Raw genomic sequence first — 21,637 nt, 5'->3', positions numbered from 1 at the left:
CTTTCATCTCTTATCTGGCAGCTCAGAGCAGTTTTATTTATCTCCTCTGAGCTGCAGCGTGTGAAATACTCTGCTGTTATAAATGGGACAGGCTTGCACTGAAAACCACAAACTCTGCAAATATCACAGAGAACTCTTTGCCATCCTGAGAGATCTTAAAAAATTCCCCCAGCAGGATGAGCACAGAGAGAGGATTCTTATCTAACAATGAAATGTTCTTGCTGGAATCAAATCCTCCAATGGATTTAGGCGGGAAGGGAGCCTAAATTTGTTTATTTATGTATTTATTTATTTTGTTTATTTATTTATTTATTTATTTTTCTGCAGTTCTTTCATCTCTTATCTGGCAGCTCAGAGCAGTTTTTATTTATCTCCTCTGAGCTGCAGCGTGTGAAATACTCTGCTGTTATAAATGGGACAGGCTTGCACTGAAAACCACAAACTCTGCAAATATCACAGAGAACTCTTTGCCATCCTGAGAGATCTTAAAAAATTCCCCCAGCAGGATGAGCACAGAGAGAGGATTCTTATCCAACAATGAAATGTTCTTGTTGGAATCAAATCCTCCAATGGATTTAGGCGGGAAGGGAGCTCAGAGCTCATCCAGCTCCATGGGCAGGGACATTTTTCATTTTTCATTTTTCATTTTTCATTTTTCAGCAGCCAAGCCCTGTCCAGCCTGGCCTTGGACATTTCCAGATTTTCCCAATTCAATTCACTTCCCTGAGCTCTGATCTGCACAATAAATCCTTGCAGTCTTAAATAAAATATCCCTAAAAATTCATATTTTTAACAACAGCAGAGCCAGGACCCTGCTTGGCCTTTGCAGGAGCAGCTGCTGTGCAGGGTGGAAGGAGTAAAGCAGCAATATATACATAAATAAATAAAGAAAAAAATTAAAACCCATATAAATATTATATATATTAATAATAATATATAAATATGTACATAAACATCTATTATATTTATATATATATACATATGTTATAGATGTATAACATATGTGTATATATATAATATATATATATCTATATTATATCTATATTATATCTATATATAAACAAATTTATTATATGTTATATCTATACATAAATTATATTATTATATATTATATCTATATATGTTATATAATATATTATATCTATATATATAATATATATGTTAACATATATATTATTATATATGTTATATCTATATATAAATTATATTATTATATATTATATCTATATATAAACAAACAATTTTAATAATATTAATATATACTATATACTATAATCAAATAATATATATTATACTATAAAAAATCAATATTATATGAAAATATTATATAATATTATTAAAATATGAAATTGTATTATAAAACATATTATGATAAAGAAATATATCCTATTATATTAAATGATGTTGTATATTATATATAATATATTTTTATATATTTATATATTAAATATAGTTTAATTTATATATTTATATATAAATATAAATATATAAATATATAAATATATAAATATATAAATATATATAAATATAAATATAAATATAAATATAAATATAATTAAAAATATATATATTTATACTGAGGCAGTAGTGAGGGTGAAGGAAAACCTTCCAGGAACTCGGGAAGTTTCCCCTGAGGGCTCCCCAGCCCTGACACAACAAACAAAAATGGCTTTAATTAACTGCCAAAATCCTGTGTTTTATGTCCCCTCGCTTGACAACATTGAAAGAAACATTTCACAAGAATTAAGTCCCTTTGGAAACTCACAGCATTTCCTGCTTCCTTTATTAATATTTCAATTTTTTTTGGTTGTTTTGGAAGAAAACAGGAAGCGCCCTTGAAAAATAAATTGCATTTTTTTGGGGGAATTTCCCTGTAGAGTTTGTTTGCCAAGCCCTAACTATATTTTGCTCAATCAGTTCAATTTTTGGAGAAGAAAATACGATGAAAATAAAAATAATAAAATAAAATGAAATTAAATAATAGATTTATTATATCATATTATATCATATTGTATTATATCGTATTGTATTATATCGTATTATATATTATATTATATTACATTACATTATATTATATTATATTATATTATATTATATTATATTATGTTATATTATATTATATTATATTATATTATATTATATTATATTATATTATATTATAGCATAGTATAGTATATTATAGTATATTATAGTATATTATAGTATATTATAGTATATTATAGTATATTATAGTATATTATATTTGCAATATGTATTATATATTATATAATATATACATAACATACATATTATATATTCTATTATTTATATTATTTTTATATTTTAAATAATATAAACTATATAAATATAAACTATAATAGGCCATTAAAAACATCAACAGGTACCAGGGGTTGCTTTAAAGGAGAAAAAAATGTTCCCATCCCCTGCAGAATTTAATTTTTTAAAATATTTCCTCATGCCTAACATTCTGTTCCCCGCCTGTTGCAAGGATGCTGATGAAAAAAAAAAGAAAATTAATTACAAAATAAAGCTTCAGGCTTTTCTCAGTGAATTACAGAGATCCATTAACCCTGGATTTTTGGTGTAATAAACACAGACAAAGGAAAAAAAATAAAAAATCATCAAACTACAGGAGAATTCCTGAGGGTTTCAATTGGGGCAGAGCAGAGCTGGAGTTAAGGGCAGCCAGAACAAAGCACAGAACAGCTCTGAGCGCCCTCATTTGTGCAGGGGGACAATTCAGAGGGGAGGATGGGCTGGGAGGCAGAGCCAGGAGCATTTTGAATCCTGAAATCCCAGCAATTGGGCATCTCTGAGCCCAAACCTTGCTGGATTCCCGTGCAAAATCAAATCCCAGCAATGTGGGCATCCCTGAGCCCAAATCCCAAAAAACTGGGCATCTCTGAGCCCAAATCCTGCAGGATTCCCAGAATGAACCAAATCCCAGCAAGGCGGACATCCTGAGCCCAAATCCCAAAAAACTGGGCATCCTGAGCCCAAATCCTGCAGGATTCCCAGAATGAACAAAATCCCACCAAATTTGGCATCCCTGAGCCCAAATCTTGTTGGATTCCCAGAATGAACCAAATCCCGGCAAATTGGGCACCTCTGAGCCCAAATCCCAGCAAATTGGGCACATCTGAGCCTAAATCCTGCAGGATTCCCAGATTGAACCAAATCCCAGCAAGGTGAGCATCTCTGAGCCCAAATTCCAGAAAGGTGAGCACCTCTGAGCCCAAATCAGAGCAAATTTGGCATCTCTGAGCCCAAATCCTGCAGGATTCCCAGGCAGAAGCAAATCCCAGCAGGTTGGGCATCCCTGAGCCCAAATTCTAACAAGATGAGCATCCCTGAGGCCAAATCCCAGAAAATTGGGCATCTCTGAGCCCAAATCCTGCAGGATTCCCAGGCAGAACCAAATCCAGCAATGTGGGCATCCTAAACCAAATCCCAGCAAATTGGGCATCTCTGAGCCCAAATCCCAGCAAATTTGGCATTCCTGAGCCCAAATCCTGCAGGATTCCCAGAATGAACAAAATCCCACCAAATTTGGCATCCCTGAGCCAAAATCTTGTTGGATTCCCAGAATGAACCAAATCCCAGCAAATTGGGCATCTCTGAGCCCAAATTCTAACAAGATGAGCATCCCTGAGGCCAAATCCCAGAAAATTGGGCATCTCTGAACCCAAATCCTGGCAAATTTGGCATCCCTGAGCCCAAATCCTGCAGGATTCCCAGGTAGAACCAAATCCCAGCAATGTGGGCATCCCTAAGCCCTAATCCCCAAAACTTGGGCATCTCTGAGCCCAAATCCCAGCAAATTTGGCACCTCTGAGCCCAAATCCTGCAGGATTCCCAGGCAGAACCAAATCCCAGCAAATTGGGCATCTCTGAGCCCAAATCCTGCAGGATTCCCAGGCAGAACCAAATCCCTGCAAATTCAGCATCCTTGAGCCCAAATCCCAGCAAGGTGGGCATCTCTGAGCCCAAATCCTGCAGGATTCCCAGGCAGAACCAAATCCCAGCAAATTGGGCATCCCTAACCCAAATCCTCCAGGATTCCCAGAATGAACCAAATCCCAGCAATGTGGGCATCCCTGAGCCCAAATCCCAGCAAATTTGGCATCCCTGAGCCCAAATCCTGCAGGATTCCCAGGCAGCACCAGCTGCACCTGGGATGAAGCAGAGCCCAAGTCTTTGCCTTCCTCCCTCTTTGGGACACAGAAAAACCATTTCTGCCCCTGCTCCACATCCTGATCCATCTCCTGTCAGGAAAAACAGTGATTTTCCTCTCTCTCAGCCCTCCAAGAGTAATTCCAAACCAAGAATTCAAGTGAATGACAATCCAAGGTTCACAGGATCAGCAGCCAGCTGCAGGGATCTTATCCCCCATTTCCCCACGTCTTAAAGCAAAAATAAACCCCCATTAATCCTAAAGCACTTCACCCACCAGCACTGCTCTGCCTCCTCCTCTTCCCAGAGATAAAAACAAAATATTTTACCTAAAAACTCAAATGATGCTGGTTTGGAGGTGGAAAAATGGAACCATTCCTCCCCTTGCCAGTGCCCAGGTGGGGCTGGTGCCAGCTGTGCCCTGCTGGGCAGCTGTGCCAGGGTCCCTGGCACATAACCATGGCAGCAGCAGCACATCCCTGGGTTCTGGCTGGATTTTGGCTGGATTTTGGCTGGATTTTGGGTGGATTTTGGCTGGATTTTAGCTGGATTTTGGGTGGATTTTGGCTCCCTGAGGTCGCTGCTGCTTCCCTGCCTCAGCCACCTGCACCAGCTCAGGGCTGGGACCATCCTGCCCTGCACAGTGGGAAGCTGAAATTAGCCTGAATACAAATTAAATCATTTCCCTTCAAGGCCCAACAAGAGATCCATCAGCACTGGGATGTGCTTCCAGTGGAAATTCAGATTATTCCAGTCTGGAGATGGAATAATAAAAATAAGGTGCTCACTCCAGCGAGCATCCTTCCACTAAATTCCTATCCCTGTATTTACCCAACAGCTCTGCCTAGGAATGCAGCACATGGAATTCCCTCCTTGAGTCACATTAATATGGAATATTCTTTTAAATCAGCATTTTTCTCAAAGTTCCTCTCCCCCAGCACTCAGCACATGACGAGGTAAAAGGGAATTAAATCTCAATTCCGCACTGCACTTTGTTTTTTATGCCCTGCACAAAGCTCTGCCCTCAAGGCTCATTAACACCCATCAGAGGGGTTTGTGAGACACTGGAAAAGCTGCTCCTGGGAGATTCCGAGCTGGAAATCCTTATCAAGGCTATTTATAAGCCTGGTCAATAGCAGATCAATCCAGCATTAAAGAGGGTCCCTCTCTAACACCACACCAACAGCATGAAAAGGAGAAATATCCACCCAAAGTGAGCCCTGGGCTGCTCCTCCTCGTGTTTGAACTCCAACCAGCTCTCTCCAGGGAGGAAACGCTCAGGGTTCAATTAAAAATCACTTTTCTGGCTCCATAACCCTGGGCAGGGTGGTCAATCCTGCCTTAATTGGAGCAGCTTCTCCACCCACTTCTCTCAACAGCCACATTCACCCTCAATCCAATTTTGGATTTTTCTAATCCAAATTAGAAATTCTAATGATCTATCCTGCCAAGTTAGTGCCATTTGCACTGAAAATTCAGATTTTTAACAAGCAGCACCATTCTGGGAAGAAGAAGGTGAAGGATGCCCAAAGGAATGACAAATTAAGATCCATGGTTTTCATCTGCAACTCTGAAATATTTTGAAACTGGAAACAAATTCAGCGGTTTAACCTAAATCTGATGTAGAAAAGAGACACCCAGTCTGGCATGAAATTCAATAGCAAAAAGCATCTTGTAAAAAACACTGACTCAATGAAAAGCTTAAGCAGGCCGAAATTGTAAGATGATAACAAAAAATGAAAGAGCTAAACAATCTTTCAGTTTGCACTAGGTTTGAAATTTCATGTTTACAAGCTATGAAGTTCTTTCTCAGAAAACCCCTTTTCAGATGCAGAAGAAATCAAATTTGACACGATTTACCCACAGACTGTTGGAATCAACAAGAGAAATCCCAAAATATTTCCAGAGAATTGAGAGCACGCATTTCTAAACCCCAACGTGCTTCCTCTGCTTGCCCAAAATCAGTGAGAGAAGAGGTTTTTTTGGACTAGAGCATCACTTTGATAATTCTGAGTGGATCTCATTGAAAATTACAGAATCATGGAATGGGGAGGATCCTAAAGATCATCCAGGCGATGGGCAGGGACATTTTTACTATCCCAGGTTGTTCCAAGCCTCTCCTGGCTTTGGATATTTCCAGAGATGGAGCAGCCACAGCTCCATCAGGGGGAAAATTTCCCAAAAAAAAAAGGAAAAAAAAACCTATTAAAGGAAAAATAAACCTATTAAAGGGAAAATAAACCTCTTAAAGGCATCAGCCCCTTACAGTGAAGTAGAACTGCTCAGTCTCCTGCTGGTTTGCCCTTCTCTTGGCAATGCTGGGTTTGCTCATGAAGGTCTCTGACACCGTGGATTTCACCGACTCCATGGAGTTGCTGTACTGGAAGCAGTCAGAGACATCAAAGTCCTCGATGGTGACAATGTCCTGGATGGTCTGCAGAGTGGCCTCCATGGTCTTCTTCACCTGCCCAGCAAGGAGGAGAGAACTCAAAACCTCAAGGTTTGGCGTGGGGAGTAAACAGCAGAGGGAGGGGAGTGCCCTGGAGCACTGTGCTAATAAACAGACATTACTGGTTTCACACCCTGGGTGCTGTAATTAATTAATTCTGGCTCATTAGCAGCACAGCCCATGCAAGCACAGAGCTGGCAGCACCCTCAGCCTGCCAGGACTCCCTGCCAGGATCTCAGTTGTGATCTCAGCTGGAGATGGAAAGAAATTTAACCTCAAAGCAAAGAAAGCTGGAACCAAGATTCCTCTAATTGTCTTTGCATCTACTGGGCATCAAATGTTAATTACAAACTCTGCTATTGAAGGCCAGGATCAACTTTCTAGACATAAAAGGGGTTGCAAATTTTGCCACAAAGCTCCTGAACACAGAGGTGCAGAGATCAGATCCCCACTGCTTCCTCTCATCTTGGATGGCCACTTAAACAAAAACCCCTTTAACTCAGGTGATGCAAATTCACTTCAAAACATTAAATTCCTCCTGTTCCCTTTGCTATCCAAATTCAGCTTTGGCAACACAGCCAGGCTTGTCAAGGGAAGGATGGGAAGAGAGATATGGGGGGATTTTAAAGGATTCTCCCCACACACTCAACTTCCCTGTGAGATCACACTACAATTAATGCACAAAATGCTTTGGCCTTGAATTTTACCACAAATGTTAATACAAAAGGATCACAACAATTCCATAATCAGGGCTCACCAACCACTGGAAGTGGCTGAGGGGGGGCTGTTGCTGAGTTTTGGTTTTGTACTGACCTCTTCATTTTCAATCTTCAGCGTGGACAGGCGGGACTGCAGCTGCTGGCACCTCTGCACCAGCTCACTCTGCACGGGCTGCTGGGCACACAGCTGGGACTCCTGCAGGAGAAACAGCACACAGAGCCCTGCAGCCACTCCTTTATCCACCACACAAACATCCTCTGAAGGGCTGAGCTCTACACTGGATCCAGGTTTAAAATCCAGGTTGAACGCTGGATTTCAACCGGAGAAGGTTCTGCCTTCTCTGAGGAAGAACAGCCAGCAGATGATGGCAACATCAAAGAAGGGCTAGGAAACATCAGCTGCTGTCAGTGGTGTCAGCTCAAAGCGTGCTTTATCCCATGTATTTGGATAAATCACACCAAAAATCAAGGATTTGGTTCAGCCAGGCATGCTGGGGTAGGAGCACAAGGGGCTGGGATGGCTCAGGTCACTGTGAGTGATTCCAGGGCAGCAGAAATCAAAAAGCTCAGGTTGGGGACCTGCCACAGGCACAGAACACCGAGGTTCCCCGAGCTGCTCAGAAAATCTCCCACCCCACAGCACGAGGCAGCTTTTCCCTTTGGTTTTGTTCGGGGTTTTGTGTGGGTTTTCTGCATAAAACACTGACCTCACTGCCTGGGGCTGTTTCCTCAGAGACAGAATTGAAATGGGGAGTTTTATCCCACCCATGCACACACACGCAGGATCACATATTCTGATTTAATCTGCTGCATTTCTAAACACTCCTCCAGCCTGGAGAAGCAGCAAGATGAATGATTCAGTGAATGGGAGCTGCTTCTGAATGACACTCTGCAGGTAATTCCCTTTCTTCCCACGATTTTACAGCATCAGAAGCACAGAAAAATCATTTGCAGTCTGAAGGTTTCACTTAAAACGAGAGAGACAAAGCAGAGCCTGGAGCAGGGTTTGGCTGCAATTCCCATCCTGCAAGAGCCCATCCTGCATTCTGTGCATCTGGAAATGCAACCAAGTGACCCAAATTGTCACACTGAGCCTGTGCTCCCATCCAGGAGCTGCTTCAGCTTGTGGGACTTTGAGCAGCTCCAGCTGAGCAAACACATCCTGATAAAGCCATCAAAGAGAGGGGTCTGCCCTGCCAAAAATGAGGATTCCTCTGAGAGCACCGGCTCACAAGGAGGATGCAAAAAAGCAGCATTTGTGCTCTGGGATGCTGCAAAAAAATCAGCATTTAGGTTTTTTATATTGGCCCCTCCAATCTCAAAATTCAGAGGTTGTCTTGGGGATTAACCTGTAGGTTGGAGCTAACCTAGTACTTAGCAAACCAAGTGTTTCCTACTCATATTTAGGAAATAACCAAAATATGAGTAGGAAACCTACTAGGTTTCCTCGGTATGAAAACTAGGTCTCCTATTGACATTTAATATTAAATCTAATTAAGCATTTTCACCTCCAGTGATCAGCATCAGGATCAGCTCAGACTTAACAGCAGCACTTGCTCTTTTTCACAGAATTTTTGGAATTGCAAGAGATTTCTGGAGATCATCCAGCTTTGATAGCCAAAATAGTAAAATTTAGACATCTCTGCCATGAACCTCTGCTTAATCTTTACATCATCTCCCAAAAGAGCCAAACAGGCAGCCCTGGAATGGATTAATTAACCAAAAACGAGGGTGACAAACAGGCAGGCACCCACACTGACCATGTCCCCCATGTGAGGCTGGAACTCAAACTTCATGGGGGGGCAGAAAACGTTGTTGTACATCTCCATCAGCCTCTGCTTGTCGCTGTTGGCATCCAGGTTCTCCACGGCGTTCTCGATGGCGTCCAGGCCCTCGTGCTTGGACTGCTCCAGGTTCAGCTCTGCCGACAGGAACGTCCTCAGCGCCCGGTTCAGGCTGGCGTGGTAGCCCAGGTCACAGCACTGCTGGAAAAACACGCACAGCTCCAGGTGAATGCACACAATTCCACGTGAATGGAGCTCCCAGAGTGGGAATCTGAACACTCCCAAAGGAGAGGAGTTGTGTAAATGGGAAATGAGTTGTGGGGTTTTTGTCATATGGGTGGCAGGGAGGTGCCACATCTCACTCTCTGCACAGAGCATCTCAACCCCATGCAGATTTATCACCAGCACACAATTCCACGTGAATGGAGCTCCCAGAGTGGGAATTTGAACTAAAATTGTGTAAATGGGGGGTGAGTTGTGGGGTTTTTGTCATCTGCTGGGACACATCTCACTGTCTGCACAGAGCACCTCAGCCTGTAACCCCATGCAGATTTATCACCAGCACACAATTCCACGTGAATGGAGCTCCCAGAATGGGAATCTGAACACTCCCAAAGGAGAGGAGTTGTGTAAATGGGGGGTGAGTTGTGGGGTTTTTGTCATATGGGTGCCAGGGAGGTGCCACATCTCACTCTCTGCACAGAGCACCTCAACCCCATGCAGATTTTATCACCAGCACACAATTCCACGTGAATGGAGCTCCCAGAGTGGGAATTTGAACCAAAGTTGTGTAAATGGGGGATGAGTTGTGGGGTTTTTGTCATATGGGTGGCATGGAGGTGTCACATCTCTCACTGCCTGCACAGAGCACCTCAGCCTGTAACTCCATGCAGATTTATCACCAGCACACAATTCCACATGAATGGAGCTCCCAGAATGGGAATCTGAACCAAAATTGTGTAAATGGGGGTGAGTTGTGGGGTTTTTGTCATCTGCTGAGACACATCTCTCACTCTCTGCACAGAGCATCTCAACCTTTAACTCCATGCAGATTTTATCACCAGCACACAATTCCATGTGAATGGAGCTCCCAGAGTGGGGATTTGAACACTCCCAAAGGAGAGGAGTTGTGTAAATGGGGGATGAGTTGTGGGGTTTTTGTCATATGGGTGGCATGGAGGTGCCACATCTCACTCTCTGCACAGAACATCTCAACCTGTTACCCCATGCAGTTTTATCACCAGCACACAATTCCATATGAATGGAGCTCCCAGAGTGGGAATTTGAACTAAAATTGTGTAAATGGGGGATGAGTTGTGGGGTTTTTGTCATATGGGTGGCATGGAGGTGCCACATCTCTCTCTCTCTGCACAGAGCACCTCAGCCTGGAACCCCATGCAGATTTTATCACCAGCACACAATTCCACGTGAATGGAGCTCCCAGAATGGGAATCTGAACCAAAATTGTGTAAATGGGGGATGAGTTGTGGGGTTTTTGTCATATGGGTGGCATGGAGGTGCCACATCTCACTGCCTGCACAGAGCACCCCAACCTATAACCCCATGCAGATTTATCACCAGCACACAATTCCACGTGAATGGAGCTCCCAGAGTGGGAATCTGAACACTCCCAAAGGAGAGGAGTTGTGTAAATGGGGGATGAGTTGTGGGGTTTTGTCATCTGCTGGGTGGCAGGGAGGTGCCACATCTCTCTCTCTGCACAGAGCACCTCAACCCCATACAGATTTTATCACCAGCACACAATTCCACGTGAATGGAGCTCCCAGGATGGGAATCTGAACCAAAATTGTGTAAATGGGGGATGAGTTGTGAGTTTTTGTCATCTGCTGGGACACATCTCATTTCTGCACAGAGCATCTCAACCCCATGCAGATTTATCACCAGCACACAATTCCACATGAATGGAGCTCCCAGGATGGGAATCTGAACTAAAATTGTGTAAATGGGGGGTGAGTTGTGGGTTTTTGTCATATTGGTGGCAGGGAGGTGCCACCTCTCTCAGTGTCTGCACAGAGCACCTCAGCCTGGAACCCCATACAGAGTTTATCACCAGCACACAATCCCACGTGAATGGAGCTCCCAGAGTGGGAATCTGAACCAAAATTGTGTAAATGGGGGTGAGTTGTGGGTTTTTGTCATATGGGTGGCAGGGAGGTGCCACATCTCTCACTGCCTGCACAGAGCATCTCAACCTGTAACTCCATGCAGATTTTATCACCAGCACACAATTCCACATGAATGGAGCTCCCAGAGTGGAATTTGAACACTCCCAAAGGAGAGGAGTTGTGTAAATGGGGGTGAGTTGTGGGTTTTTGTCATATGGTGGCATGGAAGTGCCACATCTCTCACTCTCTGCACAGAGCATCTCAACCCCATGCAGATTTATCACCAGCACACAATTCCATATGAATGGAGCTCCCAGGATGGGAATTTGAACTATAATTGTGTAAATGGGGGTGAGTTGTGGGGTTTTTGTCATCTGCTGGGACACATCTCTCACTGCCTGCACAGAGCACCTCAACCTGTTACCCCATGCAGATTTATCACCAGCACACAATTCCACATGAATGGAGCTCCCAGAGTGGGAATTTGAACTAAAATTGTGTAAATGGGGGTGAGTTGTGGGTTTTTGTCATATGGGTGCCAGGGAGGTGCCACATCTCACTCTCTGCACAGAGCACCTCAACCTGTAACCCCATGCAGATTTTATCACCAGCACACAATTCCATGTGAATGGAGCTCCCAGAATGGGAATCTGAACCAAAATTGTGTAAATGGAGGATGAGTTGTGGGTTTTTGTCATCTGCTGAGACACATCCATCACTGCCTGCACAAAGCATCTCAACCCCATGCAGATTTATCACCAGCACACAATTCCACGTGAATGGAGCTCCCAGAATGGGAATCTGAACACTCCCAAAGGAGAGGAGTTGTGTAAATGGGAAATGAGTTGTGGGGTTTTGTCATATGGGTGGCAGGGAGGTGCCACATCTCACTCTCTGCACAGAGCACCTCAGCCTGTAACCCCATGCAGATTTTATCACCAGCACACAATTCCACGTGAATGGAGCTCCCAGAATGGGAATCTGAACTAAAATTGTGTAAATGGGGGATGAGTTGTGGGGTTTTGTCATCTGCTGGGACACATCTCTCACTCTCTGCACAGAGCATCTCAACCCCATGCAGATTTATCACCAGCACACAATTCCACGTGAATGGAGCTCCCAGAGTGGGAATTTGAACTAAAATTGTGTAAATGGGGGATGAGTTGTGGGTTTTTGTCATATGGATGGCATGGAGGTGCCACATCTCACTGTCTGCACAGAGCATCTCAACCTTTAACTCCATGCAAATCTTATCACCACGTTGTAATTATACAGCTTAAATTATAAGCTCTAACAGAAGCTTAAATTATATAACAGTTTGTGGGGTTTTCTTGGAGATTTAGAGATTGATTTTTCATGGAGTACTAAAGACTCATTTCATCCAACAACCAAGTGGTGAAGTTCAACAGCAGGGCAGTGGATTTCCCTAAATTCTACCCTGACTTTTAGGGGGCTTTTTCCTATGAAAACACTCCAAAATCCTTAAATAACATCATTCAAAGGAAAAGGAAAGCAAGGCATTGAAGTCTACTTGAATTTGGATCATTTAAAAAGGCCAATCTGTACTTAAATAATTCCATAATTCCAGCAAACTGCTCCATTTTTGGCATTTCAGTCAGGAGGAGCATGACCTGGACATGCAAACAGAATGCCCTGACTTTTAGGGGTCTTATTCTTATGAAAACACTCCAAAATCCTTAAATAACATCATTCAAGAAAGAGGAAAGGCACTGAAATGCTACTGGAGAGACAACACACAGGATTTGGATTATAAATAAAGCCAATCTGCACCCAAATAATTCCATAATTCCAGCAAACTGCTCCACTCCAGGCACTCCAGGCAGGAGGAGCATGACCTGGACATGCAGAGTGACATTTTAGGGGTCTTATTCTTATGAAAACACTCCAAAATCCCTAAATAACATCATTCAAAGAAAAGGAAAGGCACTGAAATGCTACTGGAGAGACAAGACACAGGATTTGGATTACAAATAAAGCAAATCTGCACCCAAAGAACTCCACAATTCCAGCAAACTGCTCCATTTTTGGCATTTCAGGCAGCAGGAGCATGACCTGGACATGAAAACAGAGTGCCCTGACTTTTAGGGGTCTTATTCTTATGAAAACACTCCAAAATCCTTAAATAACATCATTCAAAGGAAAAGGAAAGCAGGGCATTGAAGTCTACTTGAATTTGGATCATTTAAAAAGGCCAATCTGCACCCAAATAATTCCACAATTCCAGCAAACTGCTCCACTCCAGGCACTCCAGGCAGGAGGAGCATGACCTGGACATGCAGAGTGACCTTTTAGGGGTCTTATTCTTATGAAAACACTCCAAAATCCTTAAATAACATCATTCAAAGAAGAGGAAAGGCACTGAAATGCTACTGGAGAGACAAGACACAGGATTTGGATTATAAATAAAGCAAATCTGCACCCAAATAATTCCATAATTCCAGCAAACTGCTCCACTCCATGCACTCCAGGCAGGAGGAGCATGACCTGGACATGCAAACAGAGTGCCCTGACTTTTAGGGGTCTTATTCTTATGAAAACACTCCAAAATCCTTAAATAACATCATTCAAAGAAAAGGGAAAGCAAGGCATTGAAGTCTACTTGAATTTGGATCATTTAAAAAGGCCAATCTGCACCCAAATAATTCCACAATTTCAGCAAACTGCTCCACTCCAGGCACTTCAGTCAGGAGGAGCATGACCTGGACATGCAAACAGAATGCCCTGACTTTTAGGGGTTTTATTCCTATGAAAACACTCCAAAATCCTTAAATAACATCATTCAAAGAAAAGGAAAGGCACTGAAATGCTACTGGAGAGACAACACACAGGATTTGGATCATTTAAAAAGGCCAATCTGCACCCAAATAATTCCATAATTCCAGCAAACTGCTCCATTCCAGGCATTTCAGGCAGCAGGAGCATGACCTGGACATGCAAACAGAGTGACATTTTAGGGGTCTTATTCTTATGAAAGCACTCCAAAATCCTTAAATAACATCATTCAAAGAAAAGGAAAGGCACTGAAATGCTACTGGAGAGACAACACACAGGATTTGGATTACAAATAAAGCAAATCTGCACCCAAATAATTCCACAATTCCAGTAAACTGCTCCACTCCATGCACTCCAGTCAGGAGGAGCATGACCTGGACATGAAAACAGAATGCCCTGACTTTTAGGGGGTTTGTTCTTATGAAAACACTCCAAAATCCTTAAATAACATCATTCAAAGAAAAGGGAAAGCAAGGCATTGAAGTCTACTTGAATTTGGATCATTTAAAAAGGCCAATCTGCACCCAAATAATTCCATAATTCCAGCAAACTGCTCCACTCCAGGCATTTCAAGCAGGAGGAGCATGACCTGGACATGCAGAGTGACATTTTAGGGGTCTTATTCTTATGAAAACACTCCAAAATCCTTAAATAACATCATTCAAAGAAGAGGAAAGGCACTGAAATGCTACTGGAGAGACAAGACACAGGATTTGGATTATAAATAAAGCAAATCTGCACCCAAATAATTCCATAATTCCAGCAAACTGCTCCACTCCAGGCACTCCAGGCAGCAGGAGCATGACCTGGACATGAAAACAGAGTGCCCTGACTTTTAGGGGGTTTGTTCTTATGAAAACACTCCAAAATCCTTAAATAACATCATTCAAAGGAAAAGGAAAGCAAGGCATTGAAGTCTACTTGAATTTGGATCATTTAAAAAGGCCAATCTGCACCCAAATAATTCCATAATTTCAGCAAACTGCTCCACTCCATGCACTCCAGGCAGGAGGAGCATGACCTGGACATGAAAACAGAGTGCCCTGACTTTTAGGGGTTTTATTCCTATGAAAACACTCCAAAATCCTTAAATAACATCATTCAAAGAAGGGGAAAGGCACTGAAATGCTACTGGAGAGACAACACACAGGATTTGGATTATAAATAAAGCAAATCTGCACCCAAATAATTCCACAATTCCAGTAAACTGCTCCATTCCATGCACTCCAGGCAGCAGGAGCATGACCTGGACATGCAAACAGAATGCCCTGACTTTTAGGGGGTTTGTTCTTATGAAAACACTCCATAATCCTTAAATAACATCATTCAAGAAAGAGGAAAGGCACTGAAATGCTACTGGAGAGACAAGACACAGGATTTGGATTATAAATAAAGCAAATCTGCACCCAAATAATTCCATAATTCAAGTAAACTGCTCCACTCCATGCACTTCAGGCAGGATGAGCCTGACCTGGACATGCAAACAGAATGCCCTGACTTTTAGGGGTCTTATTCTTATGAAAACACTCCAAAATCCCTAAATAACATCATTCAAAGAAGGGGAAAGGCACTGAAATGCTACTGGAGAGACAACACACAGGATTTGGATTATAAATAAAGCAAATCTGCACCCAAATAATTCCATAATTCCAGCAAACTGCTCCACTCCATGCACTCCAGGCAGGAGGAGCACGACCTGGACAGGCAGAGTGACCTTTTAGGGGTCTTATTCTTATGAAAACACTCCAAAATCCTTAAATAACATCATTCAAAGGAAAAGGAAAGCAAGGCATTGAAGTCTACTTGAATTTGGATCATTTATCAAGGCCAATCTGCACCCAAATAATTCCATAATTCCAGCAAACTGCTCCACTCCATGCACTCCAGGCAGGAGGAGCATGACCTGGACATGCAAACAGAATGCCCTGACTTTTAGGGGTTTTATTCTTATGAAAACACTCCAAAATCCTTAAATAACATCATTCAAAGAAGGGGAAAGGCACTGAAATGCTACTGGAGAGACAAGACACAGGATTTGGATTATAAATAAAGCAAATCTGCACCCAAATAATTCCATAATTCCAGCAAACTGCTCCATTCCAGGCACTTCAGGCAGCAGGAGCATGACCTGGACATGCAAACAGAGTCATCCAAAAGGCAGCAGCCAGCAGTTGGGATGATTTCACTGCTGGGGTGAAACAGAAGAGCAAAAAAAAAACAACTTTGAAGCAAGAAGTGGTTATGGTGAAGAATTTCCTGGCCGTGGCTCACACTGGGGTGATGTCACTGGGAGACAATCAAGCAGCTTCGTTTCCAGAGCCAAGTTTTCATGTTTCACAAAGAGGGGGAATAAAAAAGGAGCTTTTCATTAGCATGAGATCAGAACCAGCCTGGATTTTTCAGCCATTTCTCATCGAGCGAGCAAGAAGGAGCCCACCTTGTTGGAATGACGAGCGAGATTACATCCACTAGGAGAACATCCAAAAAGGAAAGAAAGAGACCATCTGCCTGATTGCTGTGCTGCTCTGTGAGCAGAATTCACATCAAAACTCCTCCTCTCCCATCATTTGGGTCTCATCACTGTCATTGTGTGCAAACACAGAGGGAAAAAAGGAGGAGAAGCTGCTGGACCATTCCCTGCTCCCTCAGAATTGACAGAATTCCTGCCACGGAGCGCTGCAAGCCTGGCTCTGGTGCCAAACAAGCTGTGGCAGGTGGGAAGCCTTGGAAAAAGAGCTGCAGTTGCTGCTCGGGCTGCAGGCAGAGAATTAAGGGATTTTACATTCAATCAGAAAAGAACAAAACCAGCCAAGCAAAAAAAAATAAATTATTAAAAAAAAAGCAAAACAAAAGGGGCTTGATTGAGAATGTGCACGTGTGGAGGCAGCCTTGGATCGAGAGGCACTCACAGCTCACTCTGCAGGGGGAAAGATGGGACTGGGATCAGGATCAGCATCAGCATCAGAAAATCTCAGATTTAACAGCAGCACTGAATTTTCCTCAGTCCTTTTCAGTGAATTTTTGGGGCTGCGGTTTTTGGGGTGAGCTGGAGGTCACCCAGGCCAAGGCAGGGTCACCTGGAGGTGGGATATTTAATGGATTGATGGGATATTGGTAGGGATTGATGGGATATTGGTATGGATTGATGGGATATTTTATAGATTGATGGGAAACTGGTATGGACTGATGGGAGACTGATATGGATTGATGGGAGATTGATATGGATTCATGGGATATTTAATGGATTGATGGGATATTGGTAGGGATTGATGGGTTATTTTATGGATTGATGGGAGACTGGCATGGATTGAATGGGTATTTTAGGGATTGATGGGAGTTTGACATGGATTGATGGGAGATTTTATGGATTGATGAGAGATTGACATGGATTAATGGGAGATTGATATGGATTGATGGGTTATTTTATGGATTGATGGGAGATTGGCATGGATGGAAGATTCTATGGATTGATGGGAGATTTTAGGGATTGATGGGATATTTTATGGATTGATGAGAGATTGACATGGATTAATGGGAGATTGATATGGATTGATGGGATATTTTATGGATTGATGGGAGATTGGCATGGATGGGGCACTCTATGGACTGATGGGATATTTAATGGATTGATGGGATGTTTTATGGATTGATGGGATATCGATATGGATTTATGGGATATTGGCATGGATTGATGGGAGATTGGCATGGATGGGAGATTCTATGTACTGATGGGATATTTAATGGATTCATGGGATATTTAATGGATTGATGGGAGATTGGTATGGATTGATGAGAGATTAATATGGATTGACAGGAGATTGGTATGGACTGATGGGATATTGGCGTGGATGGAAGATTCTATGGATTGATGGGATATTTTATGGATTGATGGGAGATTTTATGGATTGATGAGAGATTGACATGGATTAATGGGAGATTGATATGGATTGATGGGTTATTTTATGGATTGATGGGAGATTGGCATGGATGGGGCACTCTATGGACTGATGGGATATTTAATGGATTGATGGGATATTGATATGGATTTATGGGATATTGGTATGGATTGATGGGATATTTTATAGATTGATGGGAAACTGGTATGGACCGATCGGAGACTGATATGGATTGATGGGAGATTGATATGGATTGATGGGATGTTTTATGGATTGATGGGATGTTTTATGGATTGATGGGATATCGATATGGATTTATGGGATATTGGCATGGATTGATGGGAGATTGGCATGGATGGGAGATTCTATGTACTGATGGGATATTTAATGGATTCATGAGATATTTTATGGATTAATGGGAGATTGGTATGGACTGATGGGATATTGGCGTGGATGGAAGATTCGATGGATTGATGGGATATTTCAGGGATTGATGGGATATTTTATGGATTGATGGGAGATTGATATGGATTGATGGGAGATTCTATGGACTGATGGAATATTTAATGGATTGATGGGATATTTAATGGATTGATGGGAGACTGGTATGGATTGATAGGAGATTCAATGGATTGATGAGATATTTTATGGATTAATGGGAGATTGGTATGGATGGGGCACTCTATGGATTGATGGGATATTGGTAGGGATTGATGGGATATTTAATGGATTGATGGGATATTGGTATGGATTGATGAGAGATTAATATGGATTGACAGGAGATTGGTATGGACTGATGGGATATTGGCATGGATGGAAGATTCTATGGATTGATGGGATATTTTAGGGATTGATGGGAGATTTTATGGATTGATGGGAGATTGGCATGGATGGGACATTCTATGGACTGATGGGATATTTAATGGATTGATGGGATATCGATATGGATTTATGGGATATTGGCATGGATTGATGGGATATTTTATGGATTGATGGGAGATTGGCATGGATGGGAGATTCTATGGACTGATGGGATATTTAATGGATTGATGGGATATTGGTAGGGATTGATGGGATATTGGTATGGATTGATGGGATATTTAATGGATTGATGGGATATTGGTATGGATTGATGGGATAATTTATGGACTGACAGGAGATTTTTATGGATTGATGAAAGATTGGCATGGACTGATGGGAGACTGGCATGGATTGATAGGATATAGGCATGGACTGATGGGAGATTGATTTGGATTGATTGGATATTGGTATGGATTGATGGGATATTGGCATGGATGGAATATTCATGGATTGATGGGATATTGGTATGGACTGAAGGGAGATTGGCATGGACTGATCGGATATTTTACGGATTGATATTTTATGGATTGTTGGGATATTTTATGGATTGATGGAAGATTGATACGGATTGATAGGATATTTTATGGATTGATGAGATATTTTATGGATTGACGGAAGATTGATACGGATTGATGGGATATTTTATGGATTGATAGGATATTTTATGGATTGTTGGGATATTTTATGGATTGATGAGATATTTTATATTTTTATATAAATATTTTTATATTTTATATTTTTATATTTTATCTTTTAGATATTTTTATATTTTATCCTTGTGTTCTCACCTGCAGAGCCCAGAATGGGACACAGCTCCTGCTGTGGGCCAGGTGCTGTGCACCCTCCCAGTGTCACCAGTTTGTCCCCAAAAACGCCCTGGGAGGGCTGGGAACCCCCAGGGCAGTGCCTGTGTCCCTCCCCACCCGGCTCTTTGCTATTGAAGCCATGACAAAAAACATTTCCCCCACTTAAAAGGGTTTTTTTTTGTTTTTTTTATTCCAGTCCAGTGTTCCATGTTTATAAATGCACCAGTCCTGCCGTCCCTTTTCTGGGTTATATAAATGTTTGATGGAACCATTCTCGAAGGAAATCAATTTTTTATAAGAATTTAATGATAACTCATTCAAATTCACTTCCCAACATGACAGCTGATTAACCCTTTGCCAGTTAGCTTTCAAAAAGGCCTCAAAAGTGGGAGATTTAAGGGGAAAAAACCCATTTGTTTTAAAATTAAATTCACATTTGGGAGGGGAAGGATGAGCAACACCTACTCTAGAAGAGCAAAGCAGGCTCTGGGACTCACACACACATTTTTATCCTTTTTTTTTTCCTTTTTTCCAATCCTGTCCTAGTGACCCTTTTAGAAATCTGAGTTAATGCAAACTTGCCCATTACTGTAATATTTCATTAGCATCAAAGAGCTGTCTCAGTCCCCAAAGTCAGGAAATTCAAAACTACTGGGCTATGGCAGAAACAATTTATTGCTTTTAACTCCCAGCACAGAATTAACTCCCTGTTATCCTGCCCTGCAGAGGGAACAATGTGCTGGATAAACACGACATTAAATATAAACTTTAATGCTTTACAATCTCCTTGTAAGCAACTTTGAAGATTACTTTTATATTATATTTCAAAATTCAATATCACCAAATGATTAGATTGAGGGAAGGCATTACAGCCTGGCTTAAAAATCACATTTTTATTCAAGTCAGATGGCTCAGATAACCATCACTGGTTATAATTGTTAATTTTCAATCCTTCAGCATCAAAGGCATTAATAAATCTATTTTCCCTGTGTCTTAACAATGAGATAACTGAACTCCATCCTGTGCTCCCACATTTTTCCAGGCCTGAACACAGAGCTGAGAACACTTTGATTTTGAAGATGATGGGAACTTGTGGAGTTAAACTGAATGTTCCAAGGGCAGGGACTCACCCAGAGCACAGATAAATCCCTGAAATTCAGAAATTTGGGTTTTATTCTGCCATGCCCAAAACAGAACTGGGCCTGACCTAGGGAGAGCAGCTCTTCCTTCCAGATTTGTCCTGTCCTTAAACCCCCAGATTTGTCCTGTCCTGCTGAAAAAATCTCTTACAAATTAAGTAATTTATACTTCATTTGTGCTTACAAATTAATTTGGGATGTGAAACCCCCAGATTTGTCCTGTCCTAAGAAAATATCTCTTACAAATTAAGTAATTTATGCTTCATTTGTGCTTACAAATTAATTTGGGATGTGAAACCCCCAGATTTGTCCTGTCCTGCTGAAAAAATCTCTTACAAATTAAGTAATTTATGCCTAAATTGTGCTTACAAATTAATTTGGGATGTGAAACCCCCAGATTTGTCCTGTCCTGCTGAAAACAGCTCTGTGCTTACAAATTATTCCAGGATATTAAACCCCCAGATTTGTCCTGTCCTAAGAAAACATCTCTTACAAATTAAGTAATTTATGCTGCAATTGTGCTTACAAATTAATTTGGGATGTGAAACCCCCAGATTTGTCCTGTCCTGCTGAAAACAGCTCTGTGCTTACAAATTATTCCAGAATATTAAACCCCCAGATTTGTCCTGTCCTGCCGAAAACATCTCTTACAAATTAAGTAATTTATGCTTCATTTGTGCTTACAAATTAATTTGGGATGTGAAACCCCCAGATTTGTCCTGTCCTGCTGAAAACATCTCTTACAAATTAAGTAATTTACATCTCTTACAAATTAAGTAATTTATGCCTAAATTGTGCTTACAAATTAATTTGGGATGTGAAACCCAAATGGATTCTTTGCTACCTGTGATTAATTAAAATACACCAAAAAAAGACAACTGAACTTGGGAG

The 21,637-nt window shown here is 41.7% G+C and overlaps 1 protein-coding gene across 3 annotated transcripts in view; it reads right to left on the bottom strand.

Moving 5' to 3' along the window:
- SRGAP2 (SLIT-ROBO Rho GTPase activating protein 2) overlaps positions 1–21,637 on the bottom strand; it is a 153,233-nt gene that overhangs the window by 51,833 nt on the left and 79,763 nt on the right. For 2 of the 3 annotated variants that reach the window (XM_064733342.1, XM_064733344.1), the window contains exons 8-10: positions 9,102–9,326; positions 7,436–7,537; positions 6,440–6,637 (exon numbers count right to left, since the gene is read on the bottom strand). In XM_064733342.1, coding sequence (XP_064589412.1) covers positions 6,440–6,637; positions 7,436–7,537; positions 9,102–9,326 — 525 coding nt within the window. The remainder of the gene's footprint in view (positions 1–6,439; positions 6,638–7,435; positions 7,538–9,101; positions 9,327–21,637) is intronic. The other variant, XM_064733343.1, reaches the window with a different exon arrangement.

This window comes from Zonotrichia leucophrys, chromosome 26 (assembly GCF_028769735.1).
Source record: "Zonotrichia leucophrys gambelii isolate GWCS_2022_RI chromosome 26, RI_Zleu_2.0, whole genome shotgun sequence".
Lineage (NCBI taxonomy): Eukaryota > Metazoa > Chordata > Aves > Passeriformes > Passerellidae > Zonotrichia > Zonotrichia leucophrys.
This window is presented reverse-complemented; position numbering and strand designations above follow the sequence as displayed.